This window comes from Pristiophorus japonicus, chromosome 9 (assembly GCF_044704955.1).
Source record: "Pristiophorus japonicus isolate sPriJap1 chromosome 9, sPriJap1.hap1, whole genome shotgun sequence".
NCBI classification, from domain to species: Eukaryota; Metazoa; Chordata; class Chondrichthyes; family Pristiophoridae; genus Pristiophorus; species Pristiophorus japonicus.
In genome coordinates this window covers 143,020,250-143,039,195 of record NC_091985.1, presented here as the reverse complement: position 1 = coordinate 143,039,195, position 18,946 = coordinate 143,020,250, and the positions used below count along the sequence as shown (strand labels likewise).

Here is an 18,946-nt window from a genome sequence, read left to right as displayed (position 1 = left end):
CATATAAAAATAATACATTGGCCCAGAAATTCCGACATCCCGGGCCCGTACGAAGCTTCTACAGACCCGGGAAGGCATCGGCAAACCCAGTTTTCAGCATGCAATACACATGCGTTGAAAACCGGTTTTTCCGATCTGTCAAGTTGGAGCTTGAGAGATCCTAGACAGATCGGGAGCGAGGACATTTGCACGGGCAAGATTGTGGGATTTACCCATATCTTGCCCGGCAAATGTCCTCAAAACTCTTGCGCTTGATAAAAGCAAGCGCATAGCCTACTTTTACAGGCGTAAGAGTTATAAAACACACATTATTTTTAAAAACCCTGTTCAAAACATCACATTTATTTTTAACCAGAATTAAAACTTTAAAAAAAAAAATCAGGAATTTTTTTTCTTTAAAAATCATTTCTAACAACTTTAATTTCTATTATTGTATTTATTTGAGGCTTTTTTAAAAAAAATGTTTTATGTAGCGTTTGTGTGTTTTGGGGTGTTTCTCATTCATAGTAATAGCAGTTTCGGACATACAAATCTCCTATTACTATGAAAGAGAAAATACTTACCTCTGATTGGGTGTCCAGGCCCACGTGACTCCTGCAGACGTCCCAACCTGAATGCGCTGCAACGCGCAGTCACAAGAGGCCTCCGGATCAGGATCTCGAGCGGGCCTAGCAGCTTCAGGTAAGTCCTCATTTTCTGTCCATTCTTTAGTGCTTTGCCCGCAGGAAGACCTCGAGAGGAATTTCTGGGCCGTTGTTTACATGCATGCCAACTCATAATTTCATTTACCTTGCCTGATAAGGAACAAACCTACTACATCAACTAAATTAATATTCTCAGAAAGAAAATGGCTTTACAAATAACCACAGTTTAAAATTCATCATGACTGATGCTTAGCTGACCGGAGATGGGCATTATATGTATGCCATTCTCAAGCATCAAGGGTTATTACAATTCTGTGTCTGTCTTCGTGTATTGATTCCTACATACTGTCAGCTTCTCAGAACACCCTAATGTAAAGCAAAGAAACTGCACTTCACAATGAAAGAATTCTCCCTCTGCACAACGGTAGGTTAAGTCTATGAAGAAGAGCCAATTTTCAACTGCAACAATTTGATATCTGCTGTCTTGCACATGGCTGCTTTCTGTCCAGTCAGCCAGTAGCTCAAGGAGGCTAATAGAAGTTGCACCTCCATAACAAAGAAAGTCAGCACAACCATTATACAATTATAGCAAAAATAATAAAGCTTAATGGTTATAACATAGATATTTGCTTTATTAAAAACTCAGCTTTTATATTTTACAAGTGCAGAAAAAACAAAGTTATGTATACAGTTATGTCATTTCTTGATGTCCCACAATCTAGAGAGTTGAAGATCGCAAACACAAGGAATACTAACCTCTGGTAACACTGTTCATCAGTCTCAAGACTATCTACCAATTGATCTTAATTATGGATATGGGGATGGGGTGGGAAAGTGGAGTTGAGGTAGAAGATCAGCCATGATCTTAATGAATGATGGAGCAGGCTCGAAGTGCCATCTGGCCTACTCCTGCTCCTATTTTGCATGCTCTTAAAACATTTTTTTAAATGTTCATTGTATTTTATCATTACAAGCTAAAAAAGCACTTCTAATTTAGCATGACACTGGAACTGAAATGTCAGATAAGGCACACATAGTAACATAGACATTCTGAACCGTTTCCTATTGTGTTTACCGCAAGCAAGCAGTCATACAAATACTTCTTTAAACCACAAAAATATTAAAATAACTCTTCACCTTTCTAATGTTAACTAGCGGGAACCAAATATGGTTGGTGAACAGATTTTCTCTATACCAACAAAATATAAAACTGTATACTAATATGGATATGAAAATAATTTGCATTTGAAATGATAAAAAAAACAAGTTCTAATTTCATTGTAGAAATGCAGATTCAACTTAAAGCTGTTTAACGCTTTGTCCCTGCTAATTAGAAGAAAACATGCCTACAGTTTATAAATATCAAGTGCTCTTTCATGAGTGTCAACATTTATTAATAGGCACATCTGAAGAAACTGCATCCTGTGAACATCGGTAGTGTACCTGAGTTATCTTATCCTTCTCTGAGCTGGTCATTCCTTTTAAATGCTAAGCAACAAAAAAAATTAACATTTCAATCCAACCGTCTTTTTACAACAATGGTGTAACTAATGTGTTTTTTTTAAACTAATGGAGGTCCTGTGGTATGTCACGCAAAAAAAATGACTCAATGGGCTCAATTTTCCCCAAAGCTTTTTTTTCCCCTGTACTTGAAGAGTTACGCCTGTTTCTTCAGGGCCCAAGTACACCAAAAAACAATGTTCTAAGTTTCCCCGTTTGATTTCTACATTTTGGTGCAGCCTAACTTGTTTTGGGCGTGGAGCCTTGATCTGCGCCAAAAAGATTGGATTGATACGGTAACCAGGGACACAATGCGTGCCGAGGCTAGTTGAGGCTGCAAAGTGAAATATACAGCCAGCTCACAACACATTAAAATACATTGCAGCAACTTGCCTCCAATTATTAACCCCCCCCAATGCTGGTGCCAATTCCTGCCCTCATCACAGGCCAAAGGGCCTCCCGGTCTGCTTCCCCCACCCCTAGCCCTGGACAAGTGACCTACTGGTCCGCAACCCCCTCCACCAACCAAGCGACCTGCCGCTCCATTCCCCCAACCAAGGGACCTGCCGTTCCGCTCCCCCAACCAAGCGGCCTGCCGTTCCGCTCCCCCAACCAAGCGGCCTGCCGTTCCGCTCCCCCAACCAAGCGGCCTGCCGTTCCGCTCCCCCAACCAAGCGGCCTGCCGTTCCGCTCCCCCAACCAAGCGGCCTGCCGTTCCGCTCCCCCAACCAAGCGACCTGCCGTTCCGCTCCCCCAACCAAGGGACCTGCCGTTCCGCTCCCCCAACCAAGCGGCCTGCCGTTCCGCTCCCCCAACCAAGCGGCCTGCCGTTCCGCTCCCCCAACCAAGCGGCCTGCCGTTCCGCTCCCCCAACCCCAAGCGACCTGCCGCTCCACTCCCCCAACCCCAAGCGACCTGCCGCTCCACTCCCCCAACCCCAAGCGACCTGCCGCTCCGCTCCCCCAACCAAGCGACCTGCCGCTCCGCTCCCCCAACCCCAAGCGACCTGCCGCTCCGCTCCCCCAACCAAGCGACCTGCCGCTCCACTCCCCCAACCCCAAGCGACCTGCCGCTCCGCTCCCCCAACCCCAAGCGACCTGCCGCTCCGCTCCCCCAACCCGCCGCTCCGCTCCCCCAACCAAGCGACCTGCTGTTCCGCTCCCCCAACCAAGCGACCTGCCGCTGCGCTCCCCCAACCAAGCGGCCTGCCGTTCCGCTCCCCCAACCCCAAGCGACCTGCCGCTCCGCTCCCCGAACCCCAAGCGACCTGCCGCTCCACTCCCCCAACCCCAAGCGACCTGCCGCTCCACTCCCCCAACCCCAAGCGACCTGCCGCTCCGCTCCCCCAACCCCAAGCGACCTGCCGCTCCGCTCCCCCAACCCGCCGCTCCGCTCCCCCAACCAAGCGACCTGCTGTTCCGCTCCTCCAACCAAGCGACCTGCCGCTCCGCTCCCCCAACCAAGCGACCTGCCGCTCCGCTACCCAGCCCTCCGCTTTAGCCAAAGGGCCTCCCAGTCAGCTCCCTCGCCCACCCCTAGTGCCTTTCCGCTCCCCCACCCCTAGCCGAGTGGCTTCCCGGTTCGCTCCCCCGCCCCTATCCCAGGCCAAATGGCCTCCTCCCTCCAGGTCCCCGCACCTAACTATACCTGAAAAGCTTCCCCGCCCCCTGCACCCCCTCTCTCTTATCCCTCCTGCTGCTGATGTCTGGGCATCTGCTACACTTAGCTGCGCTGATTTTCTTACCTGTGTCGATTTCCTTAACTCTCCAGAGGTTTTTCTGCAGAGGCCATATATGCTGGCGTAAGAAGAACTCGAATAACTCTCAGCTGGCCAAATTTCTCTAAATGGTCAGAATTGGCGCAGGTGGCAGGTTATGCCCCCTTTGGCTGAAAAAAAAACTTACCTAAAAAAATCGTTACCGAGTTATGCTAGTGCAAAGTGATCAGGGAAACTTTTTTTTTTTAAAACTTAGACCAAAAAAAGCGGCCTGCTCAAAAAAAAATACTGGGGAAATTTGAGCCCAATGAAAATAGAATTTGTTGTAAATATTTTACTTATTTTTCTCATGTTTCTTGACTCTATTCCTATCTTGTTTATTGCATGGTGCTTTTCTTTACAACAACAACAACTTGCTTTTATAAAATGCATTTAATGTAGAAAAACATCCCAAAAGGCTTCACAAAGGCATGATCAAACAAAATAGATGCCGAGCCAAAGGACAAGACATTTGATGAAGTAATCAAAAGCTTGGTGAAAGAGGTTGGCTTTAAGGGAGCTCTTAAAAAAGGAGAGGAAGGTGGAGAAGCTGAGGGGTTTCGCAAGAGAATTCTAGAGTGTGGTGCTTAGATGGTTGAAGGTTCAGCAACCAATGGTGAAGCAAAGGGAGGGGGATGCAAAAGAGGCCAATTAGCGGAAAGGAGCATTCTGTTATAGGACTGGCGGAGGTTACGCAAATAGGGGTGGGCAAGCTAATGAGGAGATTTAAACTCGAGGATGAGAATTTTTCAAATTGAAGGCATTGGAAGCCAATGTAGATCAGCAAAGACAGGAGTGATGGGTGAGCTGGTCTTGGTGCGGGATAAGATACAGGTAGCAGAGATTTGGATGAACTGAGGTTTAGACAGCATGGAGATGTGAGGCGAACTAGGAGAACTTTGGATTAGTCAAGTCTGGAGGTTACAAAGGCATGGATGATAGTTTCAGCAGCAGATAGGCAGGGGTGGAGGTGCGGAGGGCATGTGATGTTATGAAGGTGGATGTAGGCAGACTTTGTGAAGAGGAGGATATGGGCTACGAAGCATCGGGTCCAGCAGGATACCAAGGTTGCAAACCATGTCTTTCAACATAAGACAGTGGCATTGAAGGGGAATGTAATCAGTGGCCAGAATACAGAGTTTGTGGCAAGGGCAGAAGGCGATGACTTCAGTCCTCCCAGTGTTTAAGTGAGGAAATTTCCCTGTCTGACAAGCAGTCTGACAGCACAGAGGCAGTGAATGGGTCAAGACAGGTGGTGGAGAGTTAGAGCTGGATGTCATCTAAATACATAAGGAAGCTGACACACAGCTTGGAAAAAAAAACAGTAAAAGGGAATATTATTTGAATGGGAAGAAATTACAACATGCTGCAGTGCAGAGGGACCTGGGAGTCCTTGTGCATGAATCCCAAAAAGTTAGTTTGCAGGTGCAGCAGGTAATCAGGAAGGCGAATGGAATGTTGGCCTTCATTGCGAGAGGGATGGAGTACAAAAGCAGGGAGGTTCTGCTGCAACTGTATAGGGTATTAGTGAGGCCGCACCTGGAGTACTGTGTGCAGTTTTGGTCACCTTACTTAAGGAAGGATATACTAGCTTTGGAGGGGGTACAGAGACGATTCACACGGCTGATTCCGGAGATGAGGGGGTTACCTTATGATGATAGATTGAGTAGACTGGGTCTTTACTCATTGGAGTTCAGAAGGATGAGGGGTGATCTTATAGAAACATTTAAAATAATGAAAGGGATAGACAAGATAGAGGCAGAGAGGTTGTTTCCACTGGTCGGGGAGACTAGAACTAGGGGGCACAGCCTCAAAATACGGGGGAGCCAATTTAAAACCGAGTTGAGAAGGAATTTCTTCTCCCAGAGGGTTGTGAATCTGTGGAATTCTCTGCCCAAGGAAGCAGTTGAGGCTAGCTCATTGAATGTATTCAAATCACAGATAGATAGATTTTTAACCAATAAGGGAATTAAGGGTTACGGGGAGCGGGCGGGTAAGTGGAGCTGAGTCCAGGGCCATATCAGCCATGATCTTGTTGAATGGCGGAGCAGGCTCGAGAGGCTAGATGGCCTACTCCTGTTCCTAATTCTTATGTTCTTCGGATGTCGCCAAGGAACAGCATGAGGAGGGGGCCAAGGATAGATTCCTGGAGAACTCCAGAGGTAATGGTGCAGGGATGGGAAGAGAAGCCATTGTTGGAGATGTTGGCTATTATTTGATCATCAAGAGTGGAACCAAGCAAAAGTAGGACCACTGAGCTGGACAACAGAGGAGAGGCATTGGAAGAGTATAGTATGGTCGACCATGTCAAAGGCCCAAAGATACTGAGCAGGTCACCATGGTCAGTCACAGAGTAGGCATTTGTGACTTTAATTATGGCTATGGCAGGTCTGGAAATCTGATTGAGAGATTTTAAAAAATGTTTTAAATTAATTCTTGGGATCTGGGCAAAGCTAGCAAGGCCAGCATTTACTGTCCATCCCTAAATGCCCTTGAGAAGGTGCCAATTCGGCAAGATGCTATGTCCTGGATGGTGTCAAGCTTCTTAAGTGTTGTTGCAGTTGCATCATCCAGGAAAGTGGAGAGTATTTCATCATACTCCTAACTTGTGGCTTACAGGTGGTGGAGAGAATTTAGGTAGTCAGGATCTACTCTCCACAGAATACCCAGTCTCTGACCTGTTCACGGTATTTCTGTGGCTGGTCCAGTTGAGTTTCTGGTCAATGACGACTCCTAGGATGTTGATGTTGGGGGATTCGGCAATGGTAATTCCATTGAATATCATGGGGAGGTGGTTAGACTCTCCTTTCTTATAGGAGGTCATAGCTATTGTGTGGCGCGAATGTTACTTGCCTACATCAGCCCAAGCCTGGGTGTTGTCCAGTTCCTACTGTATTTGGGCATGGATTACTTCATTATCTGAGGAATTGCAAATGGAATTGAATATTATCAGCGAACAGCCCCACTTCTGACCTTACAATGGAGGGAAAATTATTGATGAAGCAGCTGATGATAGCTAGACCTAGGACGCTGCCCTGAGAAACTCCTACAGTAATGTATTGGGCTGAGAAGATTGACCTCAAACAACCACAACTATTTTCCTTTGACTCAACTCACTGAAGAAATTTCCCCCACCATTTATTTCAGTTTTACACGGCTCCTTGGTGCCACATTCGGTTGAATGCTTCCTTGATGTCAAGGGCAGTCTCTGTTCCTTCACCTCTGAAATTCAGCTCATTTGTCTACACTTTGCGAGGCGACCAACCCTGATTCAATGAAGAATGTAGAAGAGCATGCCAGGAGCAGCACCAAGCATACCTGAAAATGAGGTACCAACCTGGTGAAGCTACAACACAGGACTACATGCATGCTCAATAGTAGAAACTGCATGGAGTTGCGGGAAAGATGGGCACAGATTTGGGAGGCGTAATGTTCTAGGACTTTAGTGAGGAAAGGGAGATTGGAGATCAGATGGTATGAGAGTGGGTATTAGCTTATTTTAGTTGAAATTGCCATTTTTTAATTCTATGCTTTGGTTTTATTCAACTGTTCTTTAGTGTTTCATTTTTGATAAGTCAGGTTATTTTATTTTACATTTCTTAACATTTTCTGTTGTCTGCAAACATCAGAAAAAGGACTTTCCAAGCTGCATACATGCTTAATTATGCTTCTGCTCAAAATGAGTGGGGATGAAATACGTAGGTGTACCTTGCAACAAGATTCAGTGGGGATTCGAGTGCTGGCTACCCAAATTCCTGATTCCTTTCACCTGAATTCCACCAGCAATGGGTTCGGCTGGGTTGGAAAAAATAACTTTTGTATCTTTTGTTGTCTTAAATATTCATCCTTTTTAACTTTTGAAGCAATTTTCCAACGTATCAAAATAATTGATAATCATCAAATGTACTTAATGCTGCTATACAATATAACTACATTTGTTTCACAAGAGCAGAAAAATATTTGGGAATAGATATTACAAATATTGCTTTGCAATACTGTTTAAAAAATACACACTTTTCTTTTCTCCAATATTGACTTATTCCTAAGGGCAAAATTGTATTTTAATCCATATTACAAAATATCATACATTGGCAACAGAAAAAAAAGGTCATTTATTTTGGTTATGTTAGTTCATTCCTGTTTTTGGACTTTAAAATAAGCAAGTCATACCAGACAGAATTAGTTATTACCTTAAGTGTTACACCTAACACATTCAGTGCATCTTGGACCTGAGCGTGGTTTGTGCACTGCACCAGTTCTTCACTAATCCAGATTCCAAGACTACACATCGCTATACATCTAAATAAAATCAAGAAAAGTATATCAGACTAGATTGATTTTTTTCTTTTGAGGGTATATTGATGTTTTTTCTCTCCACTTCTGGTCTTCTTGGGCCACTCACCTCATGCAGCCAAAAGAATGAGTGGGCTGATTCAGCAACTAGGAGGGACAAGTGAAATCTGGCGACGGTATGCTGAAAATTCCAGCCTCACCGGGTCTGTACAAAGTGTGCATGGATCCGGTGAGGCTTCGCAAAAGCCGGTTTTCAGAACGCAATGCGCATGCGCCGAAAACCAGCTTTTCCAATCTGTCAAGATTTCTCTTGACAGATTCTCCGCATCCCAGGGAGAAGGACATTCACGCGGGAGAGATTGGACTATTTGCCCATCTCTTGCCCAGCGAATCTCCTTCAAACTTTTACGCCTGGTAAAAGCAGGCGTATAGCTTACTTTTACCAGCGTAAGAGTTTTAAAACATATAAAAATTAAATTTAATCATACATTTTTATGCTAAAAACCCTGTCCATTAAGGTAAGTTTATTTTAAACCCTATTAAAACATGAAAAAATTCCAAAAAATATTTTTTTTCTTAAACATTAACTTTAATTTCAATTAATTTTAAATATGTGAGCTGTTTTTTTAAAATTTATTATGTTGTGTTTCTTGTTTTCTCGTTGATAATAATGGGAACTCATAAAAAACGGAGTTCCCATTATCAATGACAATACTAGACAGTAATTGGTGGACCAGGCCGATGTGACTCCAGCATTTTCGTACATACGAGGAAGTCATCTCATCGAATGAAGGCCACCAAATGGAATCGAAGACGCCTCCAGTGATCACCAGGTATTTTCGCAAAAGAAATGTGAGTCGGAGGCGTTCGTCCGAAGGAAGCCTCCAACCAGAATTTTCCCCAACGTTTCCTCTCGCACAGGGAAGCAAGCCTCAGAACTTTACTCAGAGCCTTCTCCATATCGCCATTACTGAGATTAGGAACTCAGTGGAATGAGGCAATTGAATCTGCCCCACACCATTTGGATCCGAATCAATGCTTCAACACTGTTCCAAATGCAAGTACTGCTAACCCAATGTTGTCTAATACGTTATCTACAAGCTGCACATGGCTATTTGGGAATCCAGATGTGATTTTTCATTTCGATTAGTCAATAAGAGAGTAATAGACACCATCCTTGAGCATGTGCTTTCAATACTCATATTCGCACGGTGTATGCATGTGTATTTTAATCTTAATGTGCATTTGTTGGTAAAATGACAAGATGAAAAGCAGTGCATGGGAGTGTTTTTTGATCATTGAGAGAGCTTTACTTCCTTGGTTATTAAATGGTGGTAGATGTTTGTTAAGTAAATATACAAGTGAAGTAGATTTACTGTGTTATGAGAGTGTATTAAGGCGTTTTCTACTAAATTTTGTACATGTGGCTAAAGCAATATCGTCATAACCATCCCTGTGGCTAGACAGCAATTTCTATTTGATAATACTGTGCTAACCCAAGTATTATATCTTGTACAATGTTTCATTACAATATCTTAATTTACTGTTACAAAAGATTACAATTGGTAGAACCAGTTACAGTGTAATTCTGCAAATCTGAGTGAGATAAAGATATTTTACTCGAAGTAAAGTGCTGCAGATATATGATCTAAATAAGTCCAGTTGGACTAACATCTGTGGTTGGGAAAATGTTGGAGCCCATTATTAAAGAAACAGTAGCAGGACATTTCGAAAAGCAAAACTCGGTCAGGCAGAGTCAGCATGGATTTATGAAGGGGAATTCATGTTTGACAAATCTGCTGGAGTTCTTTGAGGATGCAACAAACAGGGTGGATCAAGGGGAACCAGTGGATATGGTGTATTTGGACTTCCAGAAGGCATTTGACAAGGTGCCACATAAAAGATTACTGCACAAGATAAAAGTTCATGGGGTTGGGGGTAATATGTTAGCATGGATAGAGGATTGGCTAACTAACAGAGAACAGAGAGTTGGGATAAATGGTTCATTCTCTGGTTGGCAACCAGTGACTAGTGGGGTGCCGCAGGGATCAGTGCTGGGACCCCAACTATTTACAATCTATATTAAAGATTTGGAAGAAGGGACTGAGTCTAATGTAGCCATGTTTGCTGATGATACAAAGATTGGAGGAAAAGCAATGTATAAGGAGGACACAAAAAATCTGCAAAAGGACATAGACAGGCTAAGTGAGTGGGCAAAAAATTGGCAGATGGAGTATAATGTTGGAAAGTGTGAGGTCATGCAATTTGGCAGAAAAAAATCAAAGAGCAAATTATTATTTAAATGGAGAAAGATTGCAAAGTGCCGCAATACAGCGGGACCTAGGGGTACTTGTGCATGAAACACAAAAGGATAGTATGCAAGTGATCAGGAAGGCTATTGGTATCTTGGCCTTTATTGCAAAGGGGATGTAGTATAAAAGCAGGGAAGTCTTATTACAGCTATATAAGGTATTGGTGAGGCCACACCTAGAATACTGCATGCAGTTTTGATTTCCATATTTACGAAAGGATATATTTGCTTTGGAGGCAGTTCAGAGAAGGTTGACTAGGTTGATTCCAGGGATGAGAGGGTTGACTTATGAGGAAAGGTTGAGTCGGGTTGGGCCTCTACTCATTGGAATTCAGAAGAATGAGAGGTGATCTTATCGAAATGTATAAGATTAAGAGGGGGCTTGACAAGGTAGATGCAGAGAGGATGTTTCCACTGATGGGGGAGACGAGAACTAGAGAGCATGATCTTAGAATAACGGGCCGCCCATTTAAAACAGAGATGAGGAGAAATTTCTTCTCTGAGGGTTGTAAATCTGTAGAATTCGCTGCCTCAGAGAGCTGTGGAAGCTGGTACATTGAATAAATTTAAGACAGAAGTAGGTTCTTAAACGATAAGGGGATAAGGGGTTATGGGAAGTGGGCGGGGAAGTGGAGCTGAGTCCATGATCAGATCAGCCATGGTCTTATTGAATGGTGGAGCAGGCTCGAGGGGCTGTATGGCCGACTCCTCTTCCTATTTCTTATGTTCTGATAAGTCATGAATAGTCTATAAGGTAACAAACTTCAGCAAGAACTAGTATTCGACTCACCCCGAGGCTTCGATGAAACAAATACTCCATGATATTTCTTACCTCTATAATATTTTAAAGAATTCTACATTAAAATTAGTAATCATATTTACCGTGCAGTCTCACAGGTCTCATTCCTTGCATTTTTCATCAGAATGTTTATCAAATAATCCTGAAGTAGATCAAAATATGGCAATATTTTAGTATAACTCTTTCAGCTTATTTTGAGAATAATGGTATACATGTACAACAAAATTACACTTGAAACTTCAGTCAAAGATAAGTCAGTACATCTTTGACAATATAAAAGAACTACACAAAGCCTCTCTAAAATTTTACAGCAACAGAAAATGGCGAATCATTTTTTTTTAAAAACCACCTTTAAAATTAGGAACAAATGTTTCAGAAACAGGAATTCAGCATATTGGGGATCTGGTCCTTTTGCAGAAATCTTCAGTTTGTATTCTTTCCAAAAGATAGATACATGGCGCATTGGTCTCAAAAATGTCAATTTAGGAAAAAAAAAGTGCTTTGAAGGAAATAATTGACATAAAGCAGCCAAACGTTCATAAGAACAGATGCTTGCCTGAAAGCACATGACTGAAGGCAATTATTTGACATATCATATCACTTAAAACTGTAAAGTGCATTAATGACCACTAACTTGATTAAAATCCTACGATGAAAATCATATTCTAAAGGTACAAATTCCATTTCCATCAGTTATTTCCAGCATTACAATATTTTCATAAACCTTTGTAACTGTAATGTGAAGTTAACTCTGAAGACCAAAGTAACATTTTAAACCAAAATAAAAACATTGAGAATTCAGAAAATAAAAAAAAAGGGCAGTTTTTTTGTTCTGCTGTAAGATGTCCAGGATACACGAGTACTGAAGGTTAAATAGCTTTTCATGTTGAAATGTCAGCAATCAAACACTTTCTACAGCCTTACCACCTGAGCACATCAATATAAAATACTCATAAAAAGCATTCTACAAAATAAAAACACAATAAGCTTGAGGAAACGGAACCATAGTACCATACAAAACAAAGCTCCATCTGCTTTCTAATATTCAAGGCGAGATGGTATCCCAAAATGTACATTCCAGAATTATTTATCATCTAGCTAGTACCTACCTGAACAATGCCAGTGTACAGCACCAAGCTACACTGCTCATATTGCACTCGTGTCCAGTCTAGTTATGTAGAGTTGGTGCCTGTGCATATAAATGCTTTACTACTTCTTTGAAATATATTAGATGGAGGTAGGAAATAGCCTCAAAACTTTGATCGATAGGGTTTCACTTAAACCTGACAAGAGAAATCGCCTTCCAGTTGTAAACTTAACAGTTGTGTAGCAGCTTTTGGTTAAGCTGAGGACTGGGAGAAATTTAGAATACAGCAGAGGAGGACAAAGGGTTTAATTAGGAGGGGGGAAATGGACTATGAGAGGAAGCTTGCTGGGAACATAAAAACTGACTGCAAAAGCTTCTATTGATATGTGAAGAGAAAAAGATTAGCGAAGAAAAACGTAGGTCCCTTGCAGTCAGAATCAGGTGAATTTATAATTGGGAACAAAGAAATGGCAGACCAGTTGAACAAATACTTTGGTTCTGTCTTCACGAACGAGGATACAAATAACCTTCGGAAGTACTATGGGACCGAGGGTCTAGCGAGAAGGAGGAACTGAAGGAAATCCTTATTAGTCAAGAAATTGAGTTAGGGAAGTTGATGGGATTGAAGGCCGATAAATCTCCACGGCCTGATAGTCTGCATCCCAGAGCACTTAAGGAAGTGGCCCTAGAAATAGTGGATGCATTGGTGATCATTTTCCAACAGTCTATCGACTCTGGATCAGTTCCTATGGACTGGAGGGTAGCACTTTTTAAAAAAGGAGGCAGAGCGAAAACGGGGCTAATTATAGACCGGTTAACCTGACATCAGTAGTGGGGAAAGTGTTGGAATCAATTATTAAAGATGAAATAGCAGCACATTTGGTAAGCAGTGACAGGATCGGTCCAAGTCGGCATGGATTTATGAAAAGGAAATTATGCTCGACAAATCTTTTGGAATTTTTTGAGGATGTAACTGTTGAGTGCAGAAGGGAGAACCAGATGTGGTCTATTTGGACTTTCAAAAGGCTTTTGACAAGGTCGCACACAAGAAATTGGTGTGCAAAATTAAAGCACATGGTATTGGAGGTAATGTATTGACGTGGATAGAGAACTGGTTGGCAGACAGGAAGCAGAGAATCGGGACAAACGGTTCCTTTTCAGAATGGCAGGCAGTGACTAGTGGGGTGCTGCAGGGCTCAGTGCAGGGACCCCAGCTAGTTACAATATACATTAATGATTTAGATGAAGGAATTGAGTGTAATATCTCCAATTTACAGATGACACTAAACTTGGTGGCGGTGTGAGCTGTGAGGAGGATGCAAAGAGGCTGCAGGGTGACTTGGACAGGTTGGATGAGTGGGCAAATGCATGGCAGATGCAGTATAATGTGGATAAATGTGAGGTTATCCACTTTGGTGGCGAAAACATGAAGGCAGAATATTATCTGAATGGCGGCAAATTAGGAAAAGAATAGGTGCAACGAGACCTGGGTGTCATGGTACATCAGTCATTCAGTTTGGCATGCAGATGCAGCAGGTGGTGAAGGCGGCAAATGGCATGTTGGCCTTCATAGCTAGGGGTTTTGCATATAGAAACATAGAAAATAGGTGCAGGAGTAGGCCATTCAATAAGATCATGGCTGATCATTCCCTCAGTACCCCTTTCCTGCTTTCTCTCCATACCCCTTGATCCCCTTAGCCGTAAGGGCCATATCTAACTCCCTCTTGAATATATCCAATGAACTGACATCAACAACTCTCTGTGGCAGGGAATTCCATAGGTTAACAACTCTCTGAGTGAAGAAGTTTCTCCTCATCTCTATGTTTCTATGAGATCCCTTCTCATTCTTCTAAACTCCAGTAAATAAAGGCCCAGTTGATCCAGCCTCTCCTCATATGACAGTCCAGCCATCCCTGGAATCAGTCTGGTGAACCTTCGCTGCACTCCCTCAATAGCAAGAACGTCCTTCCTCAGATTAGGAGACCAAAACTGAACACAATATTCCAGGTGAGGCCTCACTAAGGCCCTGTACAACAGTAGTAAGACCTCCCTGCTCCTATACTCAAATCCCCTAGCTATGAAGGCCAACATACCATTTGCCTTCTTCACCACCTGCTGTACTTGCATGCCAACTTTCAATGACTGATGAACCATGACACCCAGGTCTCGTTGCACCTCCCCTTTTCCTAATCTGCCGCCATTCAGATAATATTCTGCCTTCGGGTTTTTGCCCCCAAAATGGATAACCTCACATTTATCCACATTATACTACATCTGCCATGCATTTGCCCACTCACCTAACCTGTCCAAGTCACCCTGCAGCCTCTTAGCGTCCTCCTCACAGCTCACACCGCCACCCAGTTTAGTGTCATCTGCAAACTTGGAGATATTACACAAATCCTTCATCTAAATCGTTAATGTACATGTAAAGAGCTGGGGTCCTAGCACTGAGCCCTGCGGCACCCCACTAGTCACTGCCTGCCATTCTGAAAAGGACCCGTTTATCCCGACTCTGTTTCCTGTCTGCCAACGCGTTCTCTATCCACATCAGAACATTATCCCCAATACCATGCGCTTTGATTTTGCACACCAATCTCTTGTGCGGGACCTTGTCAAAAGCCTTTTGAAAGTCCAAATACACCACATCCACTGGTTCTCCCTTGTCCACTCTGCTAGTTACATCCTCAAAAAATTCCAGAAGATTCATCAAGAATGATTTCCCTTTCAATAATCCATGCCGACTTGGACCGATCCGGTCACTGCTTTCCAAATGCGCTGCTATTTCATCCTTAATGACTGATTCCAACATTTTCCCCACTACTGATGTCAGGCTAACAGGTCTATAATTATCCATTTTCTCTCCCTCCTTTTTTAAAAAGTGGCGTCACATTAGCTACCCTCCAGTCCATAGGAACTGATCCAGAGTCGACAGACTGTTGGAAAATGATCACCAATGCATCCACTATTTCTAGGGTCACTTCCTTAAGTACCGTGGGATGCAGACTATCAGGCCCTGGGGATTTATTGGCCTTCAATCCCATCAATTTCCCGAACACAATTTCCTGCCAATAAGGATATCCTACAGTTCCTCCTTCTCACTAGACCCACTGTCTCCTAGTAGATTCGGAAGGTTATTTGTGTCTTCCTTCGTGAAGACAGAACCAAAGTATTTGTTCAATTGGTCTGCCATTTCTTTGTTCCCCATTATAAATTCACCTGAATCCGACTGCAAGGGACCTACGTTTGTCTTCACTAATCTTTTTCTCTTCACATATTTATAGAATGTTTTTGCCATCAGTTTTTATGTTCCCTGCAAGTTTCCTCTCATACTCTATTTTTCCCCTCTTAATTAAACCCTTAGTCCTCCTCTGTTGAATTCTAAATTTCTCCCAGTCCTCAGGTTTGTTGCTTTTTCAAGACAATTTATATGCCTCTTCCTTGGATTTAATACTATCCTTAATTTCCCTTGTTAGCCACGGTTGAGCCACCTTTCCCGTTTTATTTTTACTCCAGACAGGGATGTACAATTGCTGAAGTTAATCCATGTGATCTTTAAATGTTTGCCATTGTTTATCCACCATCAACCCTCTAAGTATCCTTTGCCAGTCTATTCTAGCCAATTCACGCCTCATAACGTCGAAGTTACCTTTCCTTAGTTCAGGAGCCGAGTTTCCGAATTAACTGTGTCACTCTCCATCTTAATAAAGAATTCTACCATATTATGGTCACTCTTCCCCAAGGGGCTTCGCACAACAAGATTGCGAATTAGTCCCTTCTCATTACACATCACCCTGTCTCGTTGGTTCCTCGACATATTGGTCTCGAAAACCATCCCTAATACACTTCAGGAAATCCTCCTCTACCGCATTGCTACCAGTTTGGTTAGCCCAATCAATATGTAGATTAAAGTCGCCCATGATAACTGCTCTACCTTTATTGCACACATCCCTTATTTCTTGTTTGATGCTGTCCCCAACCTCACTACTACTATTTGGTGGTCTGTACACAACTCCCACTAGCGTTTTCTGCCCTTTGGTATTCCGCAGCTCCACCCATACGGATTCCACATCATCCAGGCTAATGTCTCTTCTTATTATTGCATTAATTTTCTCTTTCACCAACAACGCCACCTTCTTTTCCTCTCTGCCTATCCTTCCTAAATGTTGAATACCCCTGGATGTTGAGTTCCCAGCCTTAGTCACCCTGGAGCCATTTCTCCATGATGCCAATTACATCTTATCCGTTAACTGCTGTCTGCACAGTTAATTTGTCCACCTTATTCCGAATACTCCTCGCATTGAGGCACAGAGCCTTCAGGCTTGTCTTTTTAACACACTTTGCCCCTTTACAATTTTGCTGTAATGTGGCTCTTTTTGTTTTTTGCCTTTGGTTTCTCTGCCCTCCAATTTTACTATTCTCTTTTCTATCGGAGCAGGGAGGTCTTACTGCAGTTGTACAGGGCCTTGGTAAGGCCTCACCTGGAATAGTGTGTTTAGTTTTAGTCTCCTAATCTGAGGAAGGACGTTCTTGCTATTGAGGGAGTGCAGCGAAGGTTCACCAGACTGATTCCCGGGATGGTAGGACTGACATATGAGGAGAGACTGGATCGAATGGGCCTGTATTCACTGGAGTTTAGAAGAATGAGAAGGGATCTCATAGAAACATGTAAAATTCTGATGGGACTGGACAGGTTATATGCAGGAAGAATGTTCCCGATGTTGGGGAAGTCCAGAACCAGGGGTCACAGTCTAAGGATAAAGGGTAAACCATTTAGGACCGAGATGAGGAGAAACTTCTTCATTCAGAGAATTGTGAACCTGTGGAATTCTCTACCTCAGAAAGTTGTTGATGCCAGTTCGTTAGATATATTCAAGAGACTTAGATATGACCCTTACGGCTAAAGGGATCAAGGGGTATGAAGAGAAAGCAGGAAAAGGGTACTGAGGGGAATGATCAGCCATGATCTTATTGAATGGTGGTGCAGGCTCGAAGGGCTGAATGGCCTACTCCTGCGCCTATTTTCTATGTTTCGTTCGATGAGTCTTTGGAGTTTAAGAATCTCTAATTAACCAGAATGCCAACTCCAGTCAAGAACGAATGACAGACAGACTAGGGGGAGAAATTCAGTCGGGCCTCATTTGGGGCGGTAACCCAGGCAGAGCAGTAATTATATCGCCTTGAAAAAGTTTGCGCCCTCCGCACAGAAATTTGTCAGAATCGGGTGATGAGCTGACAGAGGCGCAAAATCTGCCGATGCACACCAGAGCTGGGGTACGATAATGAAAGTTTGGTCAGTAAATTTAGCGGACCCATTGCGCATGCGCCAAACTCCAATTCAGATCCCGGGAACAGCAAGGTAAGCTAGCGCATGAGCAGCTCCAGCTCCACAGTGTCTTCAGAGTGCCAAAATGGAGGAGGAAGGAGGACGCCAGCTATGTGCCCGCTTTTCGCCCACCGCCCATGATGCCTTGCTGGAGGCAGTGGAGAGTCGCTGCAATGCCCTCCAGCCAGGAGGGGGACGAAGGCCACCACCTCGGGTATTGGTGAGGCTGTGGCACACCACGTTTCAGCCCGGAACATGGTGGCCACAACAGCGACGCAATGTCGCAATAAATTCAATAACCTTACTCGGGTCATTAGATTGACCCTTTCATAAGAACATAAGAAATAGGAGCAGGAGTAGGCCATACGAACCCGTCGAGCCTGCTTTGCCACTTAATACGATCTTGGCTGATCTGATCATGGATTCAGGTCCACTTCCCTGCCCACTCCCCATAACCCCTTATCGATTAAGAAACTGTCTATCTCTCTCTTAAATTTATTCAGTGTCCCAGCTTCCACAGCTCTCTGAGGCAGCGAATTCCACATATTTCCAACCCTCTTAGAAAATAAATTTCTCCTCATCTCTGTTTTAAATGAGCGGCCCCTTATTATAAGATTATGCCCCCTCGTTCTCGTCTCCCTCATCAGTGGAAACATTCTCTCTGCATCCACCTTGTCAAACCCCCTCATAATCTTGTACGTTTCGATAAGGTCACCTCTCAATCTTCTAAATTCCAATGAGTAGAGGCCCAACATACTCAACCTTTCCTCATAGGTCAAACCCCTCATCTCCAGAATCAACCTAGTAAGCCTTCTCTGAACTGCGTCCAAAGCAAAGTATATCTTTTCGTAAATATGGAAACCAAAACGGCACGCAGTATTCCAGGTAAAGCCTCACCAATACCCTGTATAACTGTAGCAAGACTTCCCTGCTTTTATACTCCATCCCCTTTACAATAAAGGTCAAGATTCTATTGGCCTTCCCGATTACTTGCTGTACCTGCATACTAACCTTTTGTGTTTCATGCCCCCAGGTCCCGCTGTAGGGCAGCACTTTGCAATCTTTCTCCATTTAAATAATAACTTGCTCTTTGATTTTTTTTCTGCCAAAGTGCATGACCTCACACTTTCCAACATTATACTCCATCTGCCAAATTTACTCACTTAGCTTCTCTATGTCCTTTTGCAGATTCTTTGTGTCCTCCTCACACATTGCTTTTCCTCCCAGCTTTGT

At 43.4% G+C, this 18,946-nt stretch overlaps 1 protein-coding gene across 2 annotated transcripts in view; it reads right to left on the bottom strand.

Moving 5' to 3' along the window:
• ralgapa2 (Ral GTPase activating protein catalytic subunit alpha 2) overlaps positions 1 to 18,946 on the bottom strand; it is a 468,335-nt gene that overhangs the window by 326,904 nt on the left and 122,485 nt on the right. For both annotated transcript variants that reach the window (XM_070889893.1, XM_070889894.1), the window contains 2 exons: positions 11,387 to 11,445; positions 8,091 to 8,199 (listed from right to left, as the gene is read on the bottom strand). In XM_070889893.1, coding sequence (XP_070745994.1) covers positions 8,091 to 8,199; positions 11,387 to 11,445 — 168 coding nt within the window. The remainder of the gene's footprint in view (positions 1 to 8,090; positions 8,200 to 11,386; positions 11,446 to 18,946) is intronic.